Source organism: Vicugna pacos, chromosome 19 (genome assembly GCF_048564905.1).
Source record: "Vicugna pacos chromosome 19, VicPac4, whole genome shotgun sequence".
Taxonomy (NCBI): domain Eukaryota; kingdom Metazoa; phylum Chordata; class Mammalia; order Artiodactyla; family Camelidae; genus Vicugna; species Vicugna pacos.
The window spans coordinates 8,094,547-8,121,397 of NC_133005.1; the positions used below are offsets into that span (position 1 = coordinate 8,094,547).

A 26,851-nucleotide genomic window follows, 5' to 3' on the forward strand; every position below is an offset into this window, starting at 1 on the left:
TTTTTAGTTTTTTTTTTTTAAATCTCCATACTGTTTCCCATAGTGGCTGCACCAAAATACATTCCCACCAATAGTGCAGGAGGGTTACCCTTTCTCCACACCCTTTCCAGCATTTATTATTTGTAGACTTTTGAATGATGGCCATTCTGACTGGAGTGAGGTGATACCTCACTATAGTTATAAAACTTTGGTTTTTAACTGTAACTTAGACTCTGAAAGGGTATGTTTGCCACATAATTTTATTCAATTCAAAATATAGCTGGGTATCTACTCTGTGCAAAGCACTGTACTATGCTCTGAGTAAGAAACAGCCCCAACTCCAGGAGAGCTTGGTGCTCACGTGGGAGAGGGAGGGAGGACAGGTGGGAGAGACAGAGAGAGAAGCAGATCTTACTATAACTGACCTCATGCCCCACTAGGGGAAAGGACAGCAGATGGCTGGGCACTGACTGGTGAAAACACACTCACGCTCACTCTTATCTGCTTCCTGGCTTCCTCCCTGCCTCCCCATCAACACTTCTGCCACCAGCTCTGAGGTGACTGCTTCCAAATCACTCTGATCATGACAATGGGACAGGAGAGGTGGAATGACAGTGCCAAAGGCCTGAAATGACAAAGGAAAGTCAAACACAAACAGCACTTTTCATCACTTTGCAAGTACTTTACAGGTGATTTTTGCCTCTGTAATTCTTTACAACGTTCTCCTCTTACCTAAGGTAGGGTGTAAAATAATGGGGATCTCTCCCAGATCATGAAGGTAAAAAGAAATAAGATTAGAATTCTGATGGCTTAGAAAATAAGATGAGGCAGGATTCAGTAAAGGTAAACACTCTTCCAAAGTACAAAACGACATAATGGCTCTAAAAAGGTGCACAGACCTCTGTTCCTCTTTATGGCAAAGAAGACAGTGTCACTCATAATTCTGCCTTAAGTACCTTAGAGTAGTTATTATAAAAGTCTACGTTTTTACTCTAAATGAGCCAAACACTAAAGAATCTACTGGCTTGTTCCTCCCCTCATCTCCATGGCCAAGGCCCTCTCACAGAAATAACAAAAGATTAGAAGGAGAAAGTGTCACAAAATGTCAGCATGTGCAATGTTTTCCGATCAAGTCAGGTGTTTATATGTGAATACATCTGTGGCTTTTTCAGAGAAATATCTTTCTGCTTTTGGGCTGACTTTGCAAATAAGGCACTCAAATTACTAGACAGCAGCCTCCACATGAAAACAGAAACCATGTGAAACTGTAATGATTACTAAATACAGATGTAGATTAGGTTATTCTCATTATTAGAAAAATCTGATAGTAAATAGCTTATATATTATTACTTCTTGCTTCAAAATGCAGTAATTTTAGATGTAAAAGTTACCCATCATTGATGAAAAGTCTGGACTACATTAACATTAAATAAAGTATTTATTGTGATTTCTTTCCCTGTGACATAAGATCATTTATTTTTCCCAGCTCTCCAAATGATACAGTTGCCGAACCTCTTTCAGCTGGTCTTGCCTGAAAATAATGATAAAGATTAAAGATATTAGAAACAGATAAATATACAGGCCTAATTAAACCCCTGAATTCATCATATTAAAAAAAAAAACTCACTCTAAGTAAATAAACAACAAAAAGCAAATGGAAACACAACCTCACTAAGGAAAGTGACCTGTCTTAATAATATTACCTGTGAATCATGGTATTTCCATCCTATCATGTAATAGATCTGATATGTGGCAGGTACGGAACCATCCTCATTTCTGTACATTTCTATAAATACAAAGAGTGGTTAAAGTCTGAAAAAATGCAAGTAGGAAAAAAATCTGCTCCATAAACGTCACGTCCTCCAAAGAGAAATGAATACTGGAATACTTATGGGATTCTGAGAAAGCCTCATGTGCAAAACCCCCAACACTGAGAAGCTGACAGTAAAGAAACAGTAAGGGCTGTTGGGAATATGTAGCCACAGGATCTGTGTTGTGAAAGGGAAGACAAGAAATCTGATGGGGCATTAACAGGAAAGGGAAATGCAGCTTTAGGGGACAGAGATGACAGGGCACAAGTTCACCAGTGGGGCCTGGGCGGGAACGATGCTCAGCTCCCTCACCTCCATACACGGCCGCCGCCGCCAGCATCGTGTCCCGGTGCAGCAGGGCTTTTCTGTTCCAGGCACAGTTACTCTCACCCATACCTAGAAATTACACTAGAGGCAGTTTGAGATAATACAGCCAACACCCCGAGCAGCTCAATACCACAGATTTAATCTTATTTCATTCAATAGTATACTCGCCCCCATTCTCCAAGAGTCATGTAAAATAACCCAGATAATCTCGTTTCGCTCTCAGATCGTAGCTTGTGACTCTAAGGCAAAAACTGCCTGAAGCTTCTGGATATTAGACAAGTGAAAAAGTCAGATTTCAGGAGGCAAGGCCCATAAGCACACTTTACTTGCCAGCAGGAGTCTACAAGCCGGGTGGGCAAAGCAAGGTGACTGGCCCTTCAGGCGAGCCATCAGGAGTTGGCAAGTGCCTTTCTAACGATACCACATATTAAGCCACTTTTAGCTGCTCTTCAAAGGAGGACAGGACATTGGTACAATGCCTCCTTCCTTCTAAGCTATAAATTTAAGTGTGAACATGTAACAAGGAAGAGGGTTCTGAGACTCATTAGATAGTACCAAAACTCCAATGTGTTTTCAGATTTTACATTTTACTGATCCAGACTAGGAAACAATTGTGTGCATTCTCTTCAGGGGAACTTTTCTTAATGTCTTAAAATTTATTTTTAATTTAGTTACTTCAAGTGATAGCTAAAAGCTAGGATTAAGCTACTCTGTTGTTCACTAAAAATTAGTGTTGTATATTTGATGTTTTTAAATGCATAGTCAAATGAAATTACTTTGAAAGGCCACATTTTAGGCTAGTTTGGAAAATTCAAACAAGTCCGAAAGCAAAAATCCTTTACAGTTATTCTCTATATATGACATGATCAAAAATAAGTTCCTTAGTTTTGTTTTTCTACTTTCACAAAACACACCAACAGACTTCCCAATGTCAGTGTTCTTTAGTGGTTTAAAAATAATAATCTCCCAAGTTTTTAATCAAGTTTAAAACAATCAACAAATTAGCTGTGATAAGTAAGTCTTCTTCTTGTCTTCCATCCCAGAAGGTTCCTATCATTCCCTAAAGTAATGAGTCTCTGGTACTGGCAGCAATGGCCCACACGCTATGAGTGAAACAGCCCCGATTCATGAAGAACAAAAGACACACAAACTAGCAGGTGAATCATCATGAAGGAATCATTATGAAGGAAGGGGTGCCATGCAGCAGCTAGATGACCTGGGATCAACCGCCCTGGATCCTCAAGGTGGCCAGATCAGATGATGTCTAAAGGCTCCCAATGCAAACACTTTAGACCCATCACATGATCTAATTTAAACTCATTCTCCCACACAGTGCGTATCAGCTGCATCAGGAGGCAGAGACGAACGGGGACTCGTAGGAAGGGCTTACTGCTGGAGGGGGTGTTTTCACTCTGCTCAACTTCCCGTCGCCATGACTGGCTTACACAACACACTTACACAGGTGACACCGTGGAAACAGGCTTAATTTTTTTAACGTAAATACTTAATACACTAGAAATTCTAAAATGTCACCTAAATAATGAGAATTGGGGTATATTAATTAAGATTAGGCACAACGCTCTTTCTAATAGAGAAATCAAGAGCACGACTGTACAGCAGCTGGTAACTCGGCTGCTCGGGAAGCCCACCCTTCCCTCGCAAGGGAAGCGCGTGGCCACGTGGGACTTCTCCTTGGGGAAGCAGCGTGGGGCGGCGCAGAGGCTGGACTTTGGGGTCATAATTCCAGTTCTGGCGCTCACATAACCTGGGGCCAAGTTATTTAAGCTCTTTTAAACTCAGTTTTATGATCTTCAAAATGGAAAGATAAAACTTCACAATGCATCCTGCTGGACCCTCACTGGAGACCACCTGGAAACACACTGGGGACTTCTGACCAGCTCAGGGCTCTGAGACAACAGAAAAACCTGGGAAACAGGTCACTGTTTAAGACTCTCACAGTGTTTTTAAGGTTAAGTTCAACTGTTTATTAAAAAAAAAACCTACTTTATTATGGTTTACTAAGAACAATACTGAGTATTGTCTAAAAAAATTATAACTGAACTTACCTTAAAACTACTGTGAAAGCCTCCAAAACTTTTCATGCATTCATCAGCTGATATGCAACTTGTTTTGTAAAATTAGGCCAACATTCTGGACTTTTTTCTGTGAATTAATAATAATGGCAGCTTAAATGAGAAACATCAAAACAATCAAGAAAAAAGTGCAACACAGTGCAAAATATTAAAGGCCAGTTTGAAGGTAACACCTTCTTCCAGTCTGCCAGGAGCACACCTGCAGTCTGCCATGCTCCTCCCCTCCTGCATTCATCCCTCGATCACTCTTCTTCCCAAGTCAGCTGCCTCTGACCTTTTCAGGATAGAGGGTCTGAGATCTCAGGGTCTGAGATCAGGCTGCACCGGGCTTCAATCCTGGCTCCATCACTTACTAAATAACATCACTTGGGCAAGTTACACCTCTCTGTGCCTCAATTTCCTAGTGCATAACAGGAGAGGTTAACCACGCTAGCTAGTCTTAACTTCCTCACAGACATGCCTCATAAACAATGTTGGAGGGTGAGCTTTCTCACACATCAAACTGATTGTCCCTCCTCTGCACAAATTTCTCCCACCAGACTGCAGACCTCACCTGACTAGAGTCTCAAAAAGCTTCTGATGGACCATCCTGCGTTGTTTCCCACCATCTTCCCCTTCTACACATTGAAGCACTGAATTACTGTCCAATTTCTTATTAGGAAAATGAAGGTAATGTGTATCCTCTTGAGTCTCCATGATTTTACACAGGCCTTTCCCCTGGCCGGGAATGCAATGCCCCAATCCCCCAAAAGGTGTGCCCACAAACTCATTTTAGCTTAGGTGCTGCCTCTTCTGCAAAAGCATCCTTGATTCCCTAAAGCAGATTTAGGGATTTTTCCTTGTGTTTCTCCCTGCACTTTAAAAAGTGATTATCTCACTTTACAGTAAAAGCATATGTCTGTCTATGTCTGTGTGTCTCTTTCTCTACGAGAGCGCAAGCTCCCTAAGATCAGGAACAGAGAATTCCCAACACTGGCTCAGTGGCTGGCACATGGTATATGCTCAGAAAATGGTAAGTGAATGAATATAAAATCAACCAGTTAATGTTTTTATTAACTTTGTTACATACCACTTTTACAAGTTATCTTTAGACAATTCCTCTTAATTCTCTTAAGGATAAGAGACATTAAAGACTAAAACACATGATTTGTGTAAAAGGCTTTACAGTAAAAGTAAGAGAAAGCCTCTTGAAGGTAAATATCAGGCCAGTTCCTCAAAATATATGATTTATTAAAACCCTTGGAGGAGGGGGTGTTGTCAACTGGGAAGGGGCATGAGGCAACCTTCTAGGAGCTGGAAGTGTTCTGGTCAGTGGTTTAGGCAGTGGTTAGAAATACAAGCAGCTGTACAGTTAAGATTAGTGCATTTTACTGAGCATCTCTGCCGACTTCAGTGGGAAAAAAGGGCACAAACCACCAAGTATGTAGTAGGACTCTGGATTCAAAATATGACTCAAATGGAGTGTAAAAATTCCTTAATGTGTCTTACCTTGTAAATCTTCCATCAGTTCAAACATTCCAGGATAGTTAACTTGAATTTCATCAGTGTCCTATTTAAAAACAAAAAAGAATATTCACTTGGCATTCACACAAAACAATTCCTGACTGGAACGAGGCTGTAGAGATTCCCAGACCAATCTCTCATGATAAGTAGGAATCTTCTTTGTATTTTTCACAGATGTCATCTGGCTTATGCTTGATGTGTGAAGATTTCAAATTACAGAATAAATGTTTGCCATTCTAAGAGTAGTCTTCTTAAAATTCCATCAACTGGTTCTTATTCCTTGAGAATAACATAGAATAAGTCTATTCTGTACTCTGCAGACGAATACTCTTTTCTTCAAGTCTTTGAAAACTATTCCAGGACACCACAGTTTTTTAGGGGAGGGGTTAGGCTTCTAGACAAAATTTATAGATCCTTACACATTGTGACTCCATTTTTCTGTACACAGCCAATATCAATCTCTCTCTCAAAATGTGGCACCTAGAACTGAGTCAAATAGGGCCATCTCCCAAGATGCTTTCACTCTACTCCCAGCGATGCAGTGCTGGCTCGTTTAGGAGACAGCACACCGCTGGCACACACACAGTTTATTTCTCAAATGAACTGCTGAGCAATGATGCCCCACTCTTTCTGAAGTTTGACACAGGAGTTCACTGTTGGGATAGTGGCAGGGACCACTGATACTCCCCAAATATCCAGGTACTCCGTGGCACTTGGCAACCCCAGACATTTCTTCTGGCAAAGAAAAGTGAGGTGGAGGCAAAGTAATAAAGAGCTGGTGAGCCTCTTCCAGGCCGTCTCTGCTGTAGGGAGCTTAGAGGATACAAGGGCCAGATGGAGCTGAGCTGCCCAACCAGCATGGCTGTGATGTGATAAAAATTTTGTGTTAACCACTAAGATGCAGGAGTTTGTCTATATAGGAAACTAGCCCTGAATACAGGACACTTACTTTTTTTTTCAAGTTCACTATTAAAATGCTGCATGTATCTCAAACTTTACTTTATTGGCACTAACCACTTTCAAAGTATCTAGATCTTTTTGTGTTCTGTAGCTTTATCTAATATGTTAACTATACATCCCAATTTTGGACTTATAATATTGCACAGAAACACTTATCAAAACATCCATTCTAATTCCTAAAGAAACACAAAACAAAATAACCAATTACCTTTTTTTAACCTTAGAGATACAAAATCTAAGTATAAGCAGGAGCTCACATACAGTTTTTTGTTTTAATTTTATTTTATTGAGTTATAGTCAGTTTACAATGTTGTGTCAATTTCCAGTGTTAGAGCACAATTTTTCAGTTATACATGAACATACGTATATTCATTGTCACATTCTTTTTCACTGTGAGCTACCACAAGATCTTGTATATACTTCCCTGTGCTATACAAGATAATTTTGTTTATCTATTCTATATATGCCTGTCAGTATCTACAAATTTTGAACTCCCAGTCTGTCCCTTTCCACCCCCCCACCCCCCTGGCAACTGCAAGTTTGTATTCTGTGTCTATGAGTCTGTTTCTGTTTTGTATTTATGTTCATTTGTCTTTTTCTTTTCTTTTCTTTTTTAAGATTCCACATATGAGCAGTCTCATTTGGTATCTGTTCACATACACTGTTGATGGAGCATATAAATTAATGCTACCTTACAGAGAGAAACTTGACTCTATCTGTCAAAATCTGAAATGTGTAGATTCTTTGACTCAGAAATTCCATTGCTAGAAATTGACCTGACAGACGTGCCAAGATTATGTGAAAGAAAATTCATTGCAGCACTGTTTGAAAAAGTATTAAAAAAAAATCAAATGTTTTGAGAAACCTCCATATTGTTTTCCATGGTGGCTGCACCAATTTGCATTCCCACAAACAGTGTACAAGGGTTCCCTCTTCTCCACAATCTTGCCAACATTTGCTATTTGTGTTCTTTTTGATGATGGCCATTCTGACAGGTGTGAGATGGTGTCTCACTGTGATTTTGATTTGCATTTCCCTGATACTGGTGATGTTGAGCAACTTTTCATATCCATGTGGGCCATCTGCATTTCCTCTTTTGGAAAAATGTCTGTTCAGTTCTTCTGCCCATATTTTAAATGGGTTGTTTGCTTGTTTGCTTTTTAATTGAAGTACAATTGACTTAAAATGTTGTATTAGTTTCTGGTGTACAGCATGGCTGGACTTGGAGGGCATTATGCTAAGTGAAATAAGTCAGACAGAGAAAGACAAATACTATGGTAAGATGTAACTTACATGTGGAATCTAAAAAAATACAACAAACTAGTAACAAGACACAGACGTAGAGAAGGAACTAATGGTTACCAGTGGAGGGGGAGAGGGGCAAGATGGAGGTGGAGGATTAAAAGGTACAAACTATCAGGTATAAAATAAGCTACAAGGATGGATTGTACAACATGGGCAATATAGCCACTGTTTTATAGTAACTATAAATGGAGCATAACCTTTGAAAACTGTGAATCACTACATTGTATACCTGTAAACATATAATACTGTACATCAACTATACTTCAATTTAAAAATATATTGTAAAATAAATACATAAATAAAGTTTAAAAAATTTTAAAGAAAGAGATGATGCAGGGTTTTTGGGAGGGTAATGAAAGTGTTCTAAAATGTACTGTGGTGAAGATTGCACAGCTCTGTGAATACACCAAAAACCACTGAACTGTACATGTGTATGGTATGTGAATGTATCTCAATAAAGTTATTTTAAAAAAAAAACCCAAACAACAAACCAGAAACAATCTAAATGCCCATTAACAGAGAACTGGTTAAAGAAATTAAACTATATCTATTTAATGAAATACTACACAGCTGTCAAAAAAGACTGTAGTAGACATACATTTGTAGGGGAAGATCTCCAAGATATGTTATTGACAGGGTGGGGAGGGAAACATGTAGAAAAAAGCAGGAGTATACATATTGTTGCAGGTGTACGTTTCAGTGATATAAATGCATTCTAGTCTATGAGGAAAAACTGTTCTGAAGGAATACACGAAAGTTAGCACAGGTCATCCTCGTGGAGAGGGGTGGGGTGTCCGAAGTCAGGGGAAGGAGACTTCTTTTCACTTTAGACCTGCTCTATTATACTCTCTACATATGGTTTTTTTTTTTTCATTTTTTTTAAAACATATGCAAGGATCATGCACTTTTTAATATGACCATCTCTAGATAGTCCATTCTTTCTGTTACTTTTATATATTAGGAAACTATTTTTAAAAAGAGATTCTAAGATTGAAAACAAAATTCCTTCCAAGCTGACACCTCTCTATTAAACAATATCCTCTGAAAACAATTCAATGAAACCAACTAAAAGCATCATCTCCTTCTCAGTCAAAAAGAGTACCACAGTAGCCTTGTCTTATTCAAATTAAAAAGGACCATATCTGCAGTTTTCTATTCTATTCTAAAAGGAAATGAGCTTCATTCAGAATGCCAACTAGCTCTAAAAATAATTCACTAAGAGGGTCATATAAATGTAAATATAATTATATGACATTAATTTAACTTGATTTCACTTTAAAAATAAAAATCCATTGCAGTACAAAATAATATATCTAATGTATGCAGCATAAACCTGTATAATTGATCATATAAAAGCTGTTTTGCATGCAATTTTTAGAAAATGAATTAGGATACAATGTTAATATAGCCCTTTAAAGACAATGTATATGTCTCACAGTACAAATTTGTACAGATTTATTATTACATTAGCAACTCTCTGTAAACTATAAAGATTATATGCCAATATTTTTGTATTATATTAATGTTTGAGTCATTCTGCTCAATTAAGGAGAATATGGAAGGTATTCTGAATTAATAGATTTCCCAATTAACAGAAATGTAGGTTTTGAAATGTAGTAATGTCAGATTAAACATTTTTAGAAGAAATCTTTCTAAAATGCACAACCTAATTTTACAACCATAGAAAACCTCATGTGGTTAACATAATTTAATTTCTTTTGATGACCGAGGATCGAAGTCTCATCGCTTTCTTAATGGGCAGCAACTTTTGAGTCCCCTAATATCACTCTCTAACCTGGCACTAGTTCAACATCACTCCCCGAACATTTGCACTCCACCTCTCCGTGCCACTCCCTCCCCTACTCCCGTCTACTTTTTAGTGGCTTCGTGTTCCCAGAGATTCTCTTTTGTTTCATTTCAGTTTGTAACACAGCAATATGACATCCTTTGGATTAACCTGGCTGCTGAAGGGAGTTGGAAGGGGGAAATCGCTGTCTCACCAGATGACTTCCTGTTGGAAGCCTTGCCTGGAAAGTGTCAGGAGTAGAGGGAGGAGAGAGGAAGGCAGGAACTAGTACTTACTGAGCATTTATTGTGAAGGTCCAGGCACTTCACATCCTTTTCATTATTTAATCCTAATAGCCACTTGAGGTGAAACATTTGCATGTTTTTTTAAAAAAAAGAATGCTCAGAGAGGTGAAGTAAATCCCCAAACCCTTCTGGCTAGTAAAGGGGGGCAAGGTAGGGATCCAACTGTACGTGTCAGACACCAATGCCCTGCACCATCGCTGTACCATGCTGACTCCTTGTTTTTGCATCCCTGACGCCCTACGGTCCTCTCTCCAGCTCTGAAGGAGGACAGCCCCCGACATGCCTTCTCCAGCCCTGATCTAATCCTAGGCCTCATGGATGCACATCCTCTCACTTCTGCCTCAGGCAGCACCGCCACAGTCGAGAGCTGGTGCTGGACGTAGAGCAACAGTTGCTCCCGTCTCTCCCCTTTCCTTGTCATCTGGAGCGCTCCACTCCCACCTTACACCTAGCTCTGCAATGAAAAATTCGGATGGAGTAGCACGTCTTGGAAAACAGCCTCCTTATTAGCTGAGGTATGTTTTTTTGAGTTACTTTTTCAGGTAACAAATACTAAAAACTGTACATTCCTACCTCGTGTCAATCATGATAAAAAGAGAGAGAGATTATTTCTGAACTGTGTAATTAATAGGTTACTTGATTCTCTTGATAATTACCACGGTCAGTGTTGTAAAGCCAGCTCTCCCGAGCAGATGTCCTAGGTCACTGACAGCAGTGAAAGGAGAGACGTGTGGAGAAAATCCTCCTTCCCTTTCTGTTTCTGCTAACTGTAAGGAACACCGGAGTTCATAGAGCGTGTCACCTCCAAACATTGCACCAATAAATACTCCATCCGGTTTTAAAACATAATGAATCTGCAATAAATGTAAGACAATAAAACTATTCAAAATTGTATACATAAAAATGTTAAAAGAATAAGTATATGGTGTCTAAATCACGATTTTGTGATAACCATTCTTATGTTGTCAAATTAATAACCCGATAATTTAATAAATAACACTTAGGCAACCGTCAGAAAGGCATTGCAGGATAACATTGTACAGACAGAACACTCATTGATAGTGCTATTATCTATAAAATATATTGTATGTCTTCAAATTTTCTAATAATAGACAGAACTTACTTTTATAATTAGAAAAATATTGAAAGAAAAAAATTTTAAAGTGTGGTCAATTGCAAATATCACAACCCTGCCTGTATCTGTGCTCTTTGAAATGTCACTTTCTAACAACCCCCATTAAGAGATGGAGCCTAACTCCCCCTCCTTGAACCCAGGCTAGCCTTGTGACTTGCTCTGGCCAAGAGAATGCTGAGCAAGTGACAGTGTGTCAGTGTCAGGTCCAGGTCGCCATGGTCCTGCTGCTTCCACCTGTTCTCTGGGAGCCCTGTCTGACCACCACCTATGAACAAGCCTGAGCTGGTCTGGTGAAGGATGAGAGGTTAGGGGAGTAGAGATTAGCCAGGTGTCCCAGCTGAAGCCATCCTTGACAGCTCCAAGACCATCCACCAGCAGATTAGACACATGGGTGAACCAAGTCAGACCCAGAAGAACTTCCTAACTGAGTCTAGCCCAAATTTCCAATTCACAAAGTTGTGAGATAAGTAAATTGCTGTTTTAAACCATGAAGTTGAGGTGACTTGTTATGCAGAACAAGTCTGCATGGTTATGGAGAAACCATTATGATTCACAACATTAATCTAGTAACATTTTAGTTAAATATTAATAGTAACATAGTAATTAATCTAGTAACATAAAGAATTAAGGAGAAATAACCAACTTATTTTTCAGCTTTAAAACAAAAATGTTTAATTGATAACTTAAGCAAAACAGTAGCCAGAATGAATTCCAGAATCATTAATGTTTCCTCAGTGACTCTTAGAACTACAAACTAGTTCTGACTCTATTCTCAACAGTGAGGAGTTACAAGACAGGGTGAATTCTGAAGCAAATCAGAACCCAAACCACAGTAGGCTCTTCTAACTGAAGTATTCATCTTGAATTTATATTTAACATATTTTGAAACAATTACAAAACAGTATATAAGCAAACTGTCAATTTCTTTTTCCTTCTGCTCTTTTAGTGGTACTTCCTTCTCTTGCCACCAAATTCTAGTAACAAGTAGCTTAAATTCAGCCCTCAGCTCTCTGTAGCTTCTCTCTAACTCAAAGGGTTTATCAGTTCCCACGGATTTCACAAGGATGATTTTCCAACCTTGAGCCTGGACAGAATCCGTGAACTCTAAACTCATCTTCTACTTCCTGTGCCATGGAAGTTTGTTTCTTGGCAAACTCATCCCCCACCTTCCCCTGGCATATTCAACACACACACAACAATTATTCTCAAACCAACTCCCCTTCCCAATTGCTGTATTTCTGTTAATGACCATTTTCTATTCGCTGTATCTGATCATTACCTTTCTTTCCTCTACTTTGACTGATTACTCTCCAGACATCCAGACTCAAACCTTTTAGGCAAGCTTTGACTCCTGCCTGTCTTCACTCTTTAGCTCTAACCAGCCACCAAACTGTTGGTTCTTACTTGACAGTGTCCTAAATATCTCTCTCTTCCTTTTAACTCCTACCATTGCTACTGAGGGTTAGTTTACCTCGCACCTGGACCACTGAGACAGTATCTCTTCAATTTAACCAGTTTCTGGCATTAGTTTCCTAATCAGCAAAATGAAGCCATCTTGCAGAGTTATTTAACACACATATGAAACAGAGCACAGTGACAAACAGTATGTGCTTAAGATACGGTAGTTATGATCCTGCCTACCAGCTTTTTAATCATGTCACTTTTCTCTTCAAAATTCTCCAGTGGCTCTGAATGGCATAAAGAATAAATTCCAAATTCCTTAATTTGTCACCCAAATCCTCCTAATTCTGGTCCCTATATACCTCATTTATGCCCAGCACTAAACTAATCCTCCAACAGGCTTCCTCTTTGTCCTTTCATGTTTCTGAGTCTCTTATGCCATCTATCCCGTGATCCTTCCTGGAATGCATTCCCACTCCAAATCTGACCTACTCTTTGAGGCCCTGTTCAAAAAATTCCTTCCTTTTGAAGCTTTCCTAGACACTCCAAGCCACAGTGATCTTCCCTTCACTGAACACAATGCTTCTTACCCATCCCTCACCTGTCTGCTGATAAATATCAACAACCAGAAACTGATACAACATTGTAAACTTACTGTACTTCAATAAAAATACATTTAAAAAATAAAATAAAATAAACCATTTCAGGGAATCACATTCAATATCTTGTAGTAACCTATGTGAAGAATATGAGAATGAATGTATGTGTGTTCCCATGTAACGGAAGTACTGTGCTGTACACCAGAAATTGACACAGCATTGTAAACTGACTGTACTTCAATAAAAATACATTACAAAATTAAATTAAATACCAATCAACCCACATTTACCAGCAATTGTCTAAGTATACAGCATGGGGAAGATACAAATAGGAACAAATAGGTTCCTACCCACAAAAAATTTATAGGCACTTAAGAAGAAGAGAAAGCCACACAGAAAATGTCTTATTATAGCAATACTATTTTACACAAGTTTTAAATATTTATGAAAACTTCTGTAACATCTCCATAATTAGATTTCCTGACTTCCCCAGGGGGCAAGAAGCCATCCATGTATCTTAGCACGCCAAAGGGCACCAAGTATATCCAGCCCATGAAAGATAATTAAATTCTTGATTTGCTTCCATTTCCAATAGTCAAAAATGTAAAACAGAAAACATCTATAAGTCTTGTATAAAAAAAGAAACATCTATAAGTTGCTAATAATAAATAAAATATAACACGGGCTATTAGAATCAACACTAAGGTTCTTACCTGTTCAAGTGCCCTAGGAAGGTCATTCACCCAGTGCAAACTAAAAGAAGAAAATACATACTTGTTTTAGCTTAATTTGTATAATTCAATAGTATAAGTAGCACTAATATGATAAGCCACAAAAAAAGGTATAAATCTTCCAGTTTGAAGTTGCATATCAAGTCACCGACTATTTTCATACAAGTTTTAAAACAAAAATATATTTTTAGGGGGAAACTTCCTCCCATTACAGGAGAAAATATGACAGTGTATCACTTTGCTGATAAGATTATCTGTGCAATTATTCTTCACTGAATAAAGTAAAAGCCAATTTTCACAAAAAAGACACACAAATGGCCAACAGGTACATGAAAAGATGCTCAACATCACTAATCATTAGGAAAACCACAATGAGGTATCACTTTATACCTAGTAGGATGTCTATTACCAAAAAGACAAGAGATGACAAAGGCTGATGAGGAGAAAAGGGAGTCCTTGTGCACTTCTGGTGGGAATGTAAACTGGTACAGTTGCCATAGAACACATTGTGAAGGGTCTTCAAAAAAATTAAAAACTGAACTACCATATGATCCAGCAATCCCATGTCTGAGTACTTGTCTGCAGAAGATGAAGTAATTATCTCGAAGAGGTATCTATACTCCCAGGTTCATAGCAGCATTATTCACAGTAGCCAAGGTATGGAAACAATCCAAGGAGACACACACACACACACACACACTGGAATATTATTCAGCCATAAAAAGAAGGAAATCCTGCCTTTTGGATCAGTATGGATGGACCTGGAGGGCATTATGCTGAGTGAAATAAGTCAGACAAAGAAAGAAAAACACTGTATATTCTCACTTTACACAGAATCTAAAAAAGCCAAACACACAGAAACACAGTAGAATGGTGGCTGCCAGGGGCAGAGGGAGACGGGGAGATGTTGGTCAAAGGATACAAACTCCCAGCTACAGGATAAACAAGGTCTGGGGATCTAATGCACAGCACAGTTTCTATAATTAACAATACTGTATCATATAATTGAAGGTTTTTAAGAGAGTGGATCTTAAATGTTATCACCATACACATATGCAAAAAAAAAATCACAATTACGTGAAGGGATGAAAATTGTTAACTAAACTTACTGTAGTAATCATTTTGCAATATACAGATGTATGTGACCATCATGTGGTACACCTTAAACTTGCATGTTATATATTATCTCGACAAAGTTGGGGAAAAAATAAGGTAGAAATCATTCCTATCTGGCATCTCACTTAAACAGTGCTATTCTGAAAACTTATTTGAAGTAATAAAAATAAACACCAGATAACATGTTCAAGGAAGCTCACCAATTAAATCAAACAATTAAGCTAGAGATATACAGTATTCTAAGTCTTACTTTTGTAGGAAAAAACAAAAACAAACCAAAACTTCATCAGCAGACATAATTTTCCCAAGGCGAACAGTATTATTCACCAAAAATAACTCGATGAGTTTTCTAATAAATAGCATCCCTTATTTTTTAAGATCATAAAAAATGCATAAATCCAGAGTTCCATATACTTAAAACTTAATTAAATAAATGTCCTGCCTTTTCTCTTGATCCTATTTACCCTCTCCCAGCGCGTGGTGTTATGGGCCAACAAGAATTAGTCTCTGCAGAGTCTGGTCACACTCTCCTGGTGAAGTCAGCCTCTTCTGCTGGCTTCCAGGACAGCAATGAAGACCCATTTCAAACCCTAATATGTTAAGCTCATATTTATCTTTCATAACACTTTCTAACAATTAGTTGATACTTTAAAAATTAAGGACACGTTATAAACTCTATCATACTTATGGGGAAACTGAAAGTGACAGAATTACAGCAGTTACCTGCAAACAGCAAGCAGATAAGCTGAAGTTAAAACTTGGGTTCTGACTCCCTGCCCAGGGCTCTTTCCCTAAGACCAAGGCTCTGTAATGTTTTTCACTTCACAATATAATCTGAATACTTTTTAAAATTTGTTCAGCACACCTCAAAAAGGGAAAAAATTACAAACTCACTAAAGAAAACAGCAAGGGTGACCAACTCTCCCAGTTTGCTAGGGACTGAGGCGTTTCCTGGGACACGGGCCTTTCAGGGCTAACCCTGGTAACGCCTGGGCAAACCACGATGACAAGTCACCCTAAAAACAGCCATCAAAGGGTTGTACTGCGCATGTTGAATCTTCGAAAGAAAATACAGCTATGATAGACAGGAGAAATAAGCCACCACAGAGAATAGTTCATTTTCTCTATTAAACACTGAGTTCTTTGAGGACAGGATCCCTCATTTCTGTATTCCCCAAAGCCATCAAGCTCAGTGCCGTGTACATTACAATCTAGTCAATGAATACTTATAATACACGTTAGTGTAATAAATGTGGAGGGACATGGTAGGAAGCACAAAGGTTACTTTTTAAAGTAACCTCAAGGACTATACCCAAATTAAAGTTGAAGGAAATACTGGCTTTTCCTTATTTGCCAGAATGAGTTTATAAGGGCGCTCTAACAGATACATTTTGGAGCCAGTATGCCTTTCCAAATTCCCATCCCCATCAACATGCAAGCAAGTTACATTGGGGAGGAAAACCCTTCTATCACAAATGAACTTTAGCAAATTGAGGAAAGTTGGGGAAAAAAAAGTTGAGGTACTATACCATATTATCTCCACTAGGGAGCATATGTTCTGCAATTCTTTACCAGAGAAAAGTTTATAGCTTACAAACCAAGAAAACTGGTTAGTGACTTCAAAAAAAAGTTATTAAAAATTTACACACACACCAAAAAAAGAAATTTACACCATCACCTATTTTCTTTAACTCATAAGATTAAAACTTTTTAGCATAAGCTATCTATTTTTAAAATTTTTTAAAAGTATGAATGGATTACCAACCTTAAACTGCTAACCACCAGGTCAAATGTATTTTCTCTGAAGGGAAGAAATTCTTCATCAGCTAAAACACTGACAGTAGGAATTTCCGTTTCTAAAATATTTTTCTAAAGGTTAAAAAAATGAAAGTTCAAAAACAAACTCATATAACATCTTAATTATTAACATAACCATTGTTAGTTAAATTTAAGTCAATGTTACATTTTTCTGGCAGTTTCTAGTCCTTCCAAAAAATCAAAATTTAAAAATTTAAAGAGAAAGCACTAAAAAAAATTTCTTAAATGACACTTAAGACCTCCCAGAAAAAATGGTTAGCTGGTTGGAAAAGCACAAACAGGATACCACCTCACACTAAAACAAATCTCAGAAAGCTAGGCGTTCCAGTGGAATAACTGAAGCCATAAAAGTCCTAGGTGAAAATATGGGTGAACACTTTTATACTCTTAGACAAAAAGGCCTAAGTAAACATGACTCAAAAACCAGAAACTATAAAGGCTGTTATACTTGGTAAAATAACCAAAACTTCTAAAAAGCAATAAACAATGTAAACAACACATTTGGGGAAATATTTACAAAACAGATGTAGAAAAATTAAAATCCCTAACAAAACAAGTTCTTACAAACCACCTAGAATAAGAATACAACAATGTTAACGTAGATAAAGGACCAGGGTACAGAAACATCACAAAATTACTTACAAAATTCACAAATTTAAAAATACCAATAACCAAATATCAATAGCCAAAAGATAGCAACAGCTATTTGGTTGCTCTAGTAGTCAAAGAAATACACTCATGTATAACTGAAAAACTGTGCTCTACACTGGAATTTGACACATTATAAAATGACTATAACTCAGTAAAAACTGTTAAAAACAAAAAAGAAATACAAACAAAAACAATAAAATTCTACTTTCTGCCCATTAGGTTGATAAAGACAAAATAACTGGCCCAGTGTTGCCAAAGAGAATAAAAGAGTGCTTTCACTTAATACTGCTGCTCAGTCTTTCTAAGGGCAGTCTGGAGATGTATATTAAGAATTCAAAGATGAAAATCAATGAATCCATATATTCTACTATTAGGAATTTATTCCCAGGGAGAAAATAAATCAAACACACAAAATTGCTTTATATAAGGATGTTCATCACAGTATCAGTTATTGAGAAGCTAGAAATCTAACTGTGTTTTAAGAGAAATGTAGCTAAGTAAATGATGAAATATTCACACACTGGAATACTATATAGGCATATATATAAGTATATGTGTGAATACACCATTCACTGATATAAAAGAATGGTATTCTGTGACAAATATGACATGTTAGCATACATTGTTTGTATAAAACCACGTTGGGGAGATAGTTACATGTCTACAAAAATGTCACCAGTGGTTGCCTCTAAGCACTGGGACTAGGGGTGATTTTTCCTTTCTTTTTATATTTCCTGTATTGTTTAATTCTTCGTTGTGTGTGTTATATATATAAAATTAGCTTAATCATGAAAACAAGCTAATTTCATTTTGAAGGAAATAAAAATAAAGAAGTAAAGAACTAAAATCCAAACCAAGAGATCAGAAACCAATAGCAATAAAAAGCTACCTACCAAAGCATTTTCTGCAATGTCTGTTTGGAAAAACTTTCCAACAGTTTCCTACAATGGAATAAAGATCATCAGATGATATAAAACAAACAAACAAAAAGCCCAGTAATACATAAAACAACTGTTGCTAAAGGAAAAAGTGTTAATTACAGATTAATATTCAGCTTTGCAACGGTATTTTTCTGCATATAGTCAGTATGGTACACAAATATCTTTAATAACACATATTAAATTACATAGAATTAAATATATACAGCTGACCATACATGTAATGTATTTAATAAAACAGAAAACACAGGTGTAAATAATCAACATCCTGAATTTATTCTACTGGGTTAAAGCTTATCTGTTAACTTTTCCATGGCATAATATGCCAAGAGCTGGTCCCCACTCTTGTACCACAGAAGATCTGGTTTTCCTACCGTTTAAATGCTCATTCAAAGAGCTTACAAAGAGTAAAGACTTAACAAACACAGATGCCTGGGAGGGCCTAAGTGGTTTCATTTTCCCTCTCTCTTCCTTCCAAAAGGAAAGGGTACCATGGTACCTCTTTCCCAGATTACTACTTTCCACTGTCCTCTCTTTTCTCCAGGATCCTGCCTCCTCCATCTCCATCTTCTGGGTCTCTTTCCCTCACCTTACAATTGGCATCAGCCTTCCAATATTGAAAAATCTCCTCTTTATATTTCCTGTATTATTTAATTCTTTGTTCTGTGTGATATATATATATATATATATATATATATATATATATATAATCAGGAAAGCAAGCTAATTTCGTGTTATTTGTAATCCACAACTCTACTTCTCACCATCTTTCGCCTCAATTCCCAGTAATCCACCTCCACTTTCACTGCTCCAACACTATAAAGATCACTTGTAACCTAATCACTACTTACAACAGTCTGTCTGCTCTGAGTCCTACTTCACTTGGCCTCTTTGAAGCTCAGCACTATTGATGGTCTCCTAGAAATTTCGTCAATACTTTCTACTCTGGTTCCCCATCTTCATTAGAGACGCCAATCCTCTCCACTTCACCTACACCCCCTTCATAAAGAATGTCCCTGCCCGCAACTTGGAAGGGTTACCCTACCTAGCATTAATTGGCCACTGCTGATGACCTGAGGGCAACTGGTATACAGGTAAATGTTTAACTACAGACAGAAAGGAAGGAAGAAAGGAAGGACGGGAGGGACGGAGTGAGGGAGGGAGGAAGGGAGGGAGGAAGGAAGGAAGCAAGGAAGTAAGGGAGGAAGGAAGGAAGCAAGGGAGGAAGGAAGATGCCCTGAGCCGTAGTGTTTGCCTCTTCCCACAGTGAACTACAACCACTGTGGATTCCACACTATCAGCATGCTGCTGTTTACAGCAGAATTGGGAAGAGATGTGCACAGCAGGCTCTCACGAGCCGGCTCCAGCACACCAGGGCGAGGGGTGAAAGTTAGGTGAGTCATACTATCTATCCCTGTCTCTCACTTGAAAATTTCAACTAAGAGACTTGGAGAAAGGACAGCAGTTCCCAGAGCTGGAGGAGCATGTAGACTTCGGGCTGCAGGCAGAGGTGTGCCAGCAAGTGTTTAATAACTGGCTTTTGGTGGGGGACTGCTGGTAGCATCTGCCAACTTCCATAGTGTAAAACTCCCACCATGGCTGATTTTAAGCTATTGATAAATGATGTCACTGAACACAGAGTTGGGAAGGGATGCTAACAACCAGCACTTGTGAGCTGTGAGCTGGTAGGAGCCAGCTTCAGTGCACAATGGGTGTTGGGATCTCACACTGGGCGCTCACACTGATGAACACCAGGGACAGTCTGCAGGGGAAAAAACAAAGAAAGAAGGCAGTGTGCAGATCTACGTAATCCCAAAGAGCACGTGAACAGGAGGGCCTTCGTTCTGATGCTTCAAAGTTCCCATCCCTGTAAGGCCTGGATGTACTTCCAGTTCCTTGTGTGACATAAGAGTCTCTAATAAATGTCCTAGTATTTAAACTAACTTCAGTGTACTTCTGCTTCTTATAATCAAAATACCTTATTAAGACACTTTCCATCTTACTCTTCCTGGCATCTTTGTTGGCTCCTCTTTCTCCCACCCCAAACACAATTATGAAATGTTCCTTTCTATATTCTTGCCCCAGACAGCTTCCCTATTCCATCAGTTCTGTGAGTTCTCCTGGTCTCTGCATCCACCCCTTCCTTTATATTCTGCTGCCTCCACAGGGAGAGATGCCTGCACCTGCCGATAACCCAGCTTTCTAAGTGGTCTGTTTCTCTATCCTCTACCTTCTTCAATCTTTCCTGCATACCATCCCCAAAATAATCTTCCTTAAACATCATTGTATCATACCCTACAGCTTTCTACCTCGGTCTTACCTCCTGCCATGCCCTTAATTCCAATGCCTATGAAATTCAGATTCTTTCACTCCCAGGGCAGATTTTGTGCTCTTTCAGAAGCCTCTGATCAAATGAACTCTGCTGATTTTCCTTTCCCTTGACTCCTGTGCAGTTTAATGACTGCACCATTTCCATGGCATTTACTATGATCAGTAACAGTGTTTTGGGAGGCTCACATATGCCCCTCCTACTGCCCTGGCCCCAGTTTTTTCTAAGTAGAGTTTATTTAGAAATCCCACTTTAATCTGTGTCCAGCACAGTGTCCTATATAGAGAGGCTAAAACAATAAATAATTTTTTTGGTCTGAATGACAAAATGAAAAATAAAATGGCATAAGCATTAATAAAGACTTCATATTAAATTACACAGAAAGGTTTCTAATCAACTGATGAAATGAGTATTTTAATAGCTAAAAAATTAGCTTAATCACATTTTCTAAATGAATGTCACTGTGATTTTTATTGTGAATTACCAAAAATGTTTGAATGAAGTGGGAATAAAGGGCAATGTATCTTACATAGACTTAAAGAAACTATCAGTAGGAACACTGTATAAAATGGATTCAAAGGAAAGAAAAAATCATTTAAGAAAAAAATACTTAAGAGCAGACACAAAACAACCATAGGTTCTTTCACTTAAAAAAACAAATTAGCAATTCTGATAAAATTGAAATATGATACAAATTGAACTGATTAGGAAAGCCTTTCCTTAAAATCAGCCAATTTTATTTCTTAAAGTAAATTAAGTCATCAAATAAATTTACCTTATTCAAATGTTGTGCTATGTATCCTCTTCCACAACCAACATCCAAAGCAAGGGGGAAATCTCTGAAAAATAGACACAGAAGTAATGCTTTGTCCATACAATGCTTTTGTCCATAGAACAATTATTAAAAACTAACTTTTCTTAAGTAAAAACATTTTAGGAATCACAACTTTCAAAAAATTTATATCATCTGTCTTTGTTGCCTCACCTTATAAGGTACATTTATCAGAGGACACATTGGACAGAGCAAGCTGTCTGGCCTAACCATTCACAAGACCTCATAAAGTTGCTTCATGATGTGGATTTGAAGAACAGATTCAGTGGGGTTATTTTAATTTGACAAGATACTTAGATAAAGAATGAAAAGAAGTTAATGTAAATTAACATGAAACTATTTGGCATACTCATCCCTGTTTCTCAAATTTGTTGAGGCAGCAGACGACTTAGAAATCATCATATGAAATACCATGAAATATAACATGATAAACTAAAAACCAAAGAAAACATCAACTAAATAATAACAATCTTTTACTGAAATCTTACCAGCTTCAAAGCAGTGTGCTAAGTGTTCAGAGTTAAGGAAGTCAATCAACTAGTAAGCAGCAGTCAGAACCTGAATTCAGTCAGCTTGAATCCTGAACCAGAACTATTATCCCCTATGCTATGCTGTCTCCTCTAAATATATCATGTCATACTAAATCATACACACATCTAACTGCAGGTTTAAGAAAAAATCTGTAGCAAAAAAATTTTAATTGTATCCATTAAGAACATTTTTCCTATTTGAACTAAGAGTCCCTTTTCAATGCCTGTTAAATATCTGTTGGAGAACCACTGGTAAGAGAACCATTTATGTACCTAACGCCCTCTATTTCGATTGTGAACACAGGCATTGTGGCAGGGTGAAGCACCTGGCTCTGCAATCACAAAGACATGAGATAGAATTCTGGGCCTGAAACTTATTAGCTCTGTGACCATAGACAAGTGCTTGAATCTTGCTTGATCTGTTTCCCTATCTGTAAAATGGGAAAGTTACTATCTTCCTTAGGGCTGGTACAATAATTTTATGATATAGTGCATTTAAAGTATTTAGCAGAGAACAAATGCTCAACAATAGTTAGGAGTTATTATTATCACTGATTCTAACAGTATTAGGTGAGCCTCAGATATCACAAATAATATTTAATAATCTGTTGGGTTAGTTTTTAAAAATCAACATTAGATCAATGTCAACAATATAAATTACTCTTTCTAATGATAGAACACTAGTGTAAGGACACTTTAGACTGGTATTTTTAATAATTTAATTCCAAAGAGTTACTGTTATTTTAAGGCATGCTTTTAGTCAAATTCACAGGTCCTCCAAAGACCTGTGTTTTGCTCAGTACTATGATATAAAAAGGTTGTAAAATCCAAACTGACTTAAAAAAATTGATATTTCATTTATTAAATCGCAAATGGCCTAAAATCTAAGCAAATGAATAACTACAGTGTAGATAATTAGCTATTTTACATATTTTTAAAATAACAAAACTAATGAAACAGATGAAATGAGGGTGATTATTTGTAACAATGAAGCATTTTTTTAACTTTATGAAATTAATTCACCCCAAAACTCTTTCAAGTAGCCAGCACATACCTAAAATATAATTAAAGAATTTTTAATTATACAAAATTCTTTTTTTAAGACAAATGTAAGAAATTCATCCCATACTGGTCCAATTTAATGGATGTTTTTCACACAAAAGAGCACAAAAAGTGATTTGCTAACATTACAGAGCAATTACATGGCAAAGCCATTATTTAACTGGTTCCTGCCACCTGACTGTAGCTCGAATCTGTAAAGCTTTTGTTATGCCTAGTATACAGCAAGGAATTCTTCCAGGATTTAATAATACTTGATGAAAGTATTCTTTTCTCAAATCTACCTCTATATAATTGTCACAGAACCCTTATTGCTATTAATGATACATTAGATAAAATAGCCAAAGTCATATAACCTGATTGTGGGACAAATATAGGTAGACTCTCTCTTTCACTTAGATGGTTAACAAATTCTGTTATTAATTTTAAACTTTAAAAGCTAGGCTTAGTAAATCTTAAAATTCACAGCTCAATTCTTTATACCTATTTTCGGAGAAATCTATCCACTATTTGCTTTTGGCCAAATCAAGTGGAACAGTCATTCAGGCTTGGAGAGAAGCTGAGTTGTGCTTCCATTCATTCTTTTTTTAGGCAATAATGAAGAAAAGATCTGCTCTCCCAGACATAAAAAAGGAGAAACCTAAGAGTGATTAAAAACACTAATCTTGGTAATAAACTCTTCTAGATTCTGCCATTCCAGATATCAAGCCCTCAGCACTTAATTTCCAGAGTCCCCAGCCAAAAATTAATTGTGTTTTATTACGACTATCATCACTTACCTGGCTACATCATATACACGGTCGGCGATCCGACTTCCAACCTGACAGATTATAAGAGGCAGTGATGTACAAAAGTTAAAGATGAGTTGGTTCAACAGAGAAAACACTTTTTCCAGTATTCAACAATCCATTGGTTACTTATGTTTCAACAGATTAAGTACTTCCCTTTATCCTTTTTTTCAATTTGGCCCCACCAACTTTCTTTTCAAATTCTGAATAGGAACATCATAAATTAAAATATCCAAGGAAACATACTGAGAACAATTAGTTCGTAAGTCAATTTAAGAAAAGTAGGACTAAACACTATATATATGACTTTTTATTTCACGCGCTATAAGGTTGTACGGACTGAAAGCAACAGGAACATAACAAGCATATTTCTGTTCAGATATTAGCTTGAGGTATATGAAAGTGAAAAATTAGTGGGGGATTATTACAGATCAATGTATAAATGAACACTTAATAAAAATTCTTTTATTTAATAACTACTAACACATTTTGTGGAATTCCTGAATGAGTAAACAACTTTTCTGAGCAACATCTGCAAATGAGAAGTCAGTCAAATCTGAAGAAACCTCTTCCTTAATCCCACCCCAACTGAAAAGAGGTCATAAGGCAGGTGCCTCCCTTTTCTGGGTTACCTTCTTCTGATAGGAATAAAGATGTGGGAGCCTAATACCCCAGCGTTTCACTCATTCCCTTACAAATATCCCAGTTTCTATTAGGACTTGCAAGTTCAGAACATAGGTGTATTTTCTTTTGCAGAGGAAGAAGGGCAAGGGAGGAGGTACAGCAGAAATCTTTTCCCAGGGGAGTCCACTTTGTACATCATTCCTAACATGAATACTTTAGGTTATTTTTAAAAATTCTCATAGAATTTATCTCATTTATTCTAGTCCTGCACATTAGTGAGGCCTCAGTCACGATTTAATCCAGGTGCTTTTGTTGGAGAAGAGTGGCTAGGAATTCATATTTTCTAAGTACATGCCATCGTGAACCCTGAGAACAGAGAGTCAAATATCTGATCAGGTCAGGACTTGCACAGAGCTCTGTCTAAAGGAGGAGCTCAATAAACGCTGCACTGGCTTGGAAGAGCTCATTATAGTTGACTTCAGTTTTGGTCCATCCCTAAAGAAACATTTACTTAGGCCTGAGCTCGGTGCTTCCTGTCCAGAGCATAGAAACCCCCTCAAGTCCCTAGTCTATCTGGGCACAGAGAAGAGGTCTCTCACACCGACACAGTCAAACTAGAGATCTTAATTTACCTTAATGAATCTTTCTAAAACATGAGCCAGATCCTACCACTGCAATGCTTGAAACAATGCAACAGCCTCATGTTCCTCTAGTCATGTTGGACAATAGAAAAACAATGAGAGCCACACATGCAATTTAAAAATTCTTCTAGCAGCCATTTAAAAAAGAGTAAAGAAATTAATTTCAACATATTTTAACCCAATATATCAAAAATATAATTTCAACATGTAATCAATATAAAAAGATATTAATGAAATACTTTACATCCTTTTTTCATATGAAGTCACTGACATTCAGTGTCTTTTACAATCACTGCACATCTCAAAGGGGCATTTCAAGTCCTCAATAGCTATATGTGGTCAGAAATTACCATATGGAATGGATAGCTCAGAGAAATAAGAAAATCCAAAGCCCTTATCCATTAAGGCCCTAATAACCTTGGCCCTCCCTGGCTTTCTCTCCCACTCTCTTCTTCACTGGAACTTCACTGGAGGCCTCAACAAGGTCCCTTTGGCCTCTGGGCTTATTTTTTCCTTTGCTCAAGGCTTTCCCCCCCCGCAATGTCAGCTTGGCTAATTCCTCATCATGTCGTCTGTCTGAGTGGCCTTCCCTCCACCGCAGTCACTTTACCACTTTACTTTAACCCCTCGCCTTACTTCTTTAGCCGAAATCACGTTTTTTGTTCACAGTCTGTCTCGTCTCCCATAATAATTAAATCTCACGAGGGCAGCGGTCTAATTTTGCCCTGATAATACCTGTAACTCAAGCAAAATCTGCCGAGGGAGGGAATCAATGAACAGCCCAAAGAAATACCGGCGCCCGGCCCCTGCGTGACTCCAGCGAGGCCCACCCAGGCAGGGAGGCTGCACAAGGTCACACGGCGAGGTGAGGGCGGTCTGGGCCTGGCCACAGCTCCCGCTGCCCTCCCCGCCGAACGGCGGCCTCACCTCCTCCTTCAGGTAGTCAAACTTCATCGGCTCGGGCTGCCGGGCCGCCCAGTTCTTCTGTTTCCTCTTCAAATCCCGATCGAAGATGTTTAGGGCTCTGGGCGAGGCGCTACCCGGGGAAGAGACGCCGGAAGCCACCTTCCTGAGGCCCAGGTTCTTCGCAGGGAACGCCGCCGCAGGAGGTGGCCACCACCAGGGCAGGAGCCGGGTCAGCCGCAGCATCTCTGGCAGCAACGCCACTAGCCGGCCAGCTTATCGTGCGCATGCGCCGCGGCTTCGGCGCAGACTCAGGAGAGCTTCCCAGAAGGCAAGCGGAAGTAGTTTGACCCAGTTCGCGTGCCGTAACCGCAGTGCGTCGCGCGGAGGATTGTGGGTGTGGGGCCCATGTGAGTCTCGGAGAGGACTCGGAGGAGGTAAGTGGTTCTGTGTTCTGGAAGAAGGGCTGTGGAGGGGGCAGAACCAGTCTCTGAGGAAGTCTACTTAGGACTCGTGAGGGCCATGCCCTTCCTCCTTGCCTTTCCAACCCCATTCTTCAAGCCTCCTTGCTCCTGTTCCGGGTCCTGTCGGAGGACCTCAGCCCCAAGGCGGCTCTCTGAGGTTTAGGAGTTGGGAAGGAGATCCCAGTTCCAGAATCACCCTGGTGTTGCCTGCGTTAGAGGGTGG

General features: G+C 38.3%; 2 protein-coding genes across 7 annotated transcripts in view; one reads left to right on the top strand and one right to left on the bottom strand.

The window, feature by feature from the left end:
* Positions 1-1,398: 1,398 nt before the first annotated feature.
* NDUFAF5 (NADH:ubiquinone oxidoreductase complex assembly factor 5) lies at positions 1,399-26,456 on the bottom strand. Of its 5 annotated transcripts, none has more exons than XM_031674418.2 (11): positions 26,189-26,456; positions 23,988-24,028; positions 21,563-21,626; positions 18,414-18,461; positions 16,817-16,920; positions 13,918-13,957; positions 10,726-10,923; positions 5,699-5,759; positions 2,103-2,186; positions 1,683-1,765; positions 1,399-1,510 (listed from the first exon to the last, which is right to left on the bottom strand). In XM_031674418.2, exons 1-11 carry the CDS (start codon positions 26,408-26,410, stop codon positions 1,418-1,420), a joined length of 1,038 nt encoding a protein of 345 aa, XP_031530278.2. In that variant the 5' UTR covers positions 26,411-26,456; the 3' UTR covers positions 1,399-1,417. The 5 variants fall into 5 exon arrangements, 4 of the variants coding, with proteins under 4 accessions (XP_031530278.2, XP_031530279.2, XP_072799873.1 ...); XR_012061606.1 differs by lacking the exon at positions 1,399-1,510 and adding an exon at positions 4,184-4,280 and having other exon boundaries at positions 1,715-1,765; XM_031674419.2 differs by lacking the exon at positions 10,726-10,923.
* A 76-nt stretch (positions 26,457-26,532) lies between these two features.
* The window catches only part of ESF1 (ESF1 nucleolar pre-rRNA processing protein homolog), a 53,433-nt gene continuing 53,114 nt past the window's right edge, over positions 26,533-26,851 (top strand). The window contains exon 1 of one of the 2 annotated variants that reach the window (XM_015240869.3): positions 26,533-26,601. The gene's annotated coding sequence lies outside the window, so the exon portion shown is untranslated. Of the gene's footprint in view, positions 26,602-26,679; positions 26,848-26,851 lie in introns of those variants that run through there. The other variant, XM_006206191.3, reaches the window with a different exon arrangement.

Bases quoted from the DNA above. Each gene is read 5' to 3' on its own strand.
- NDUFAF5 (XM_031674418.2), bottom strand. From the start codon at position 26,410: ATGCTGCGGCTGACCCGGCTCCTGCCCTGGTGGTGGCCACCTCCTGCG. The intron at 21,627-23,987 runs GTAAGTGATGAT...TCTATTTTTCAG, and splicing joins CGTGTATATGATGTAGCCAG to AGATTTCCCCCTTGCTTTGG. The intron at 1,511-1,682 runs GTAATATTATTA...CATTATTTTCAG, and splicing joins GGAAATACCATGATTCACAG to GCAAGACCAGCTGAAAGAGG.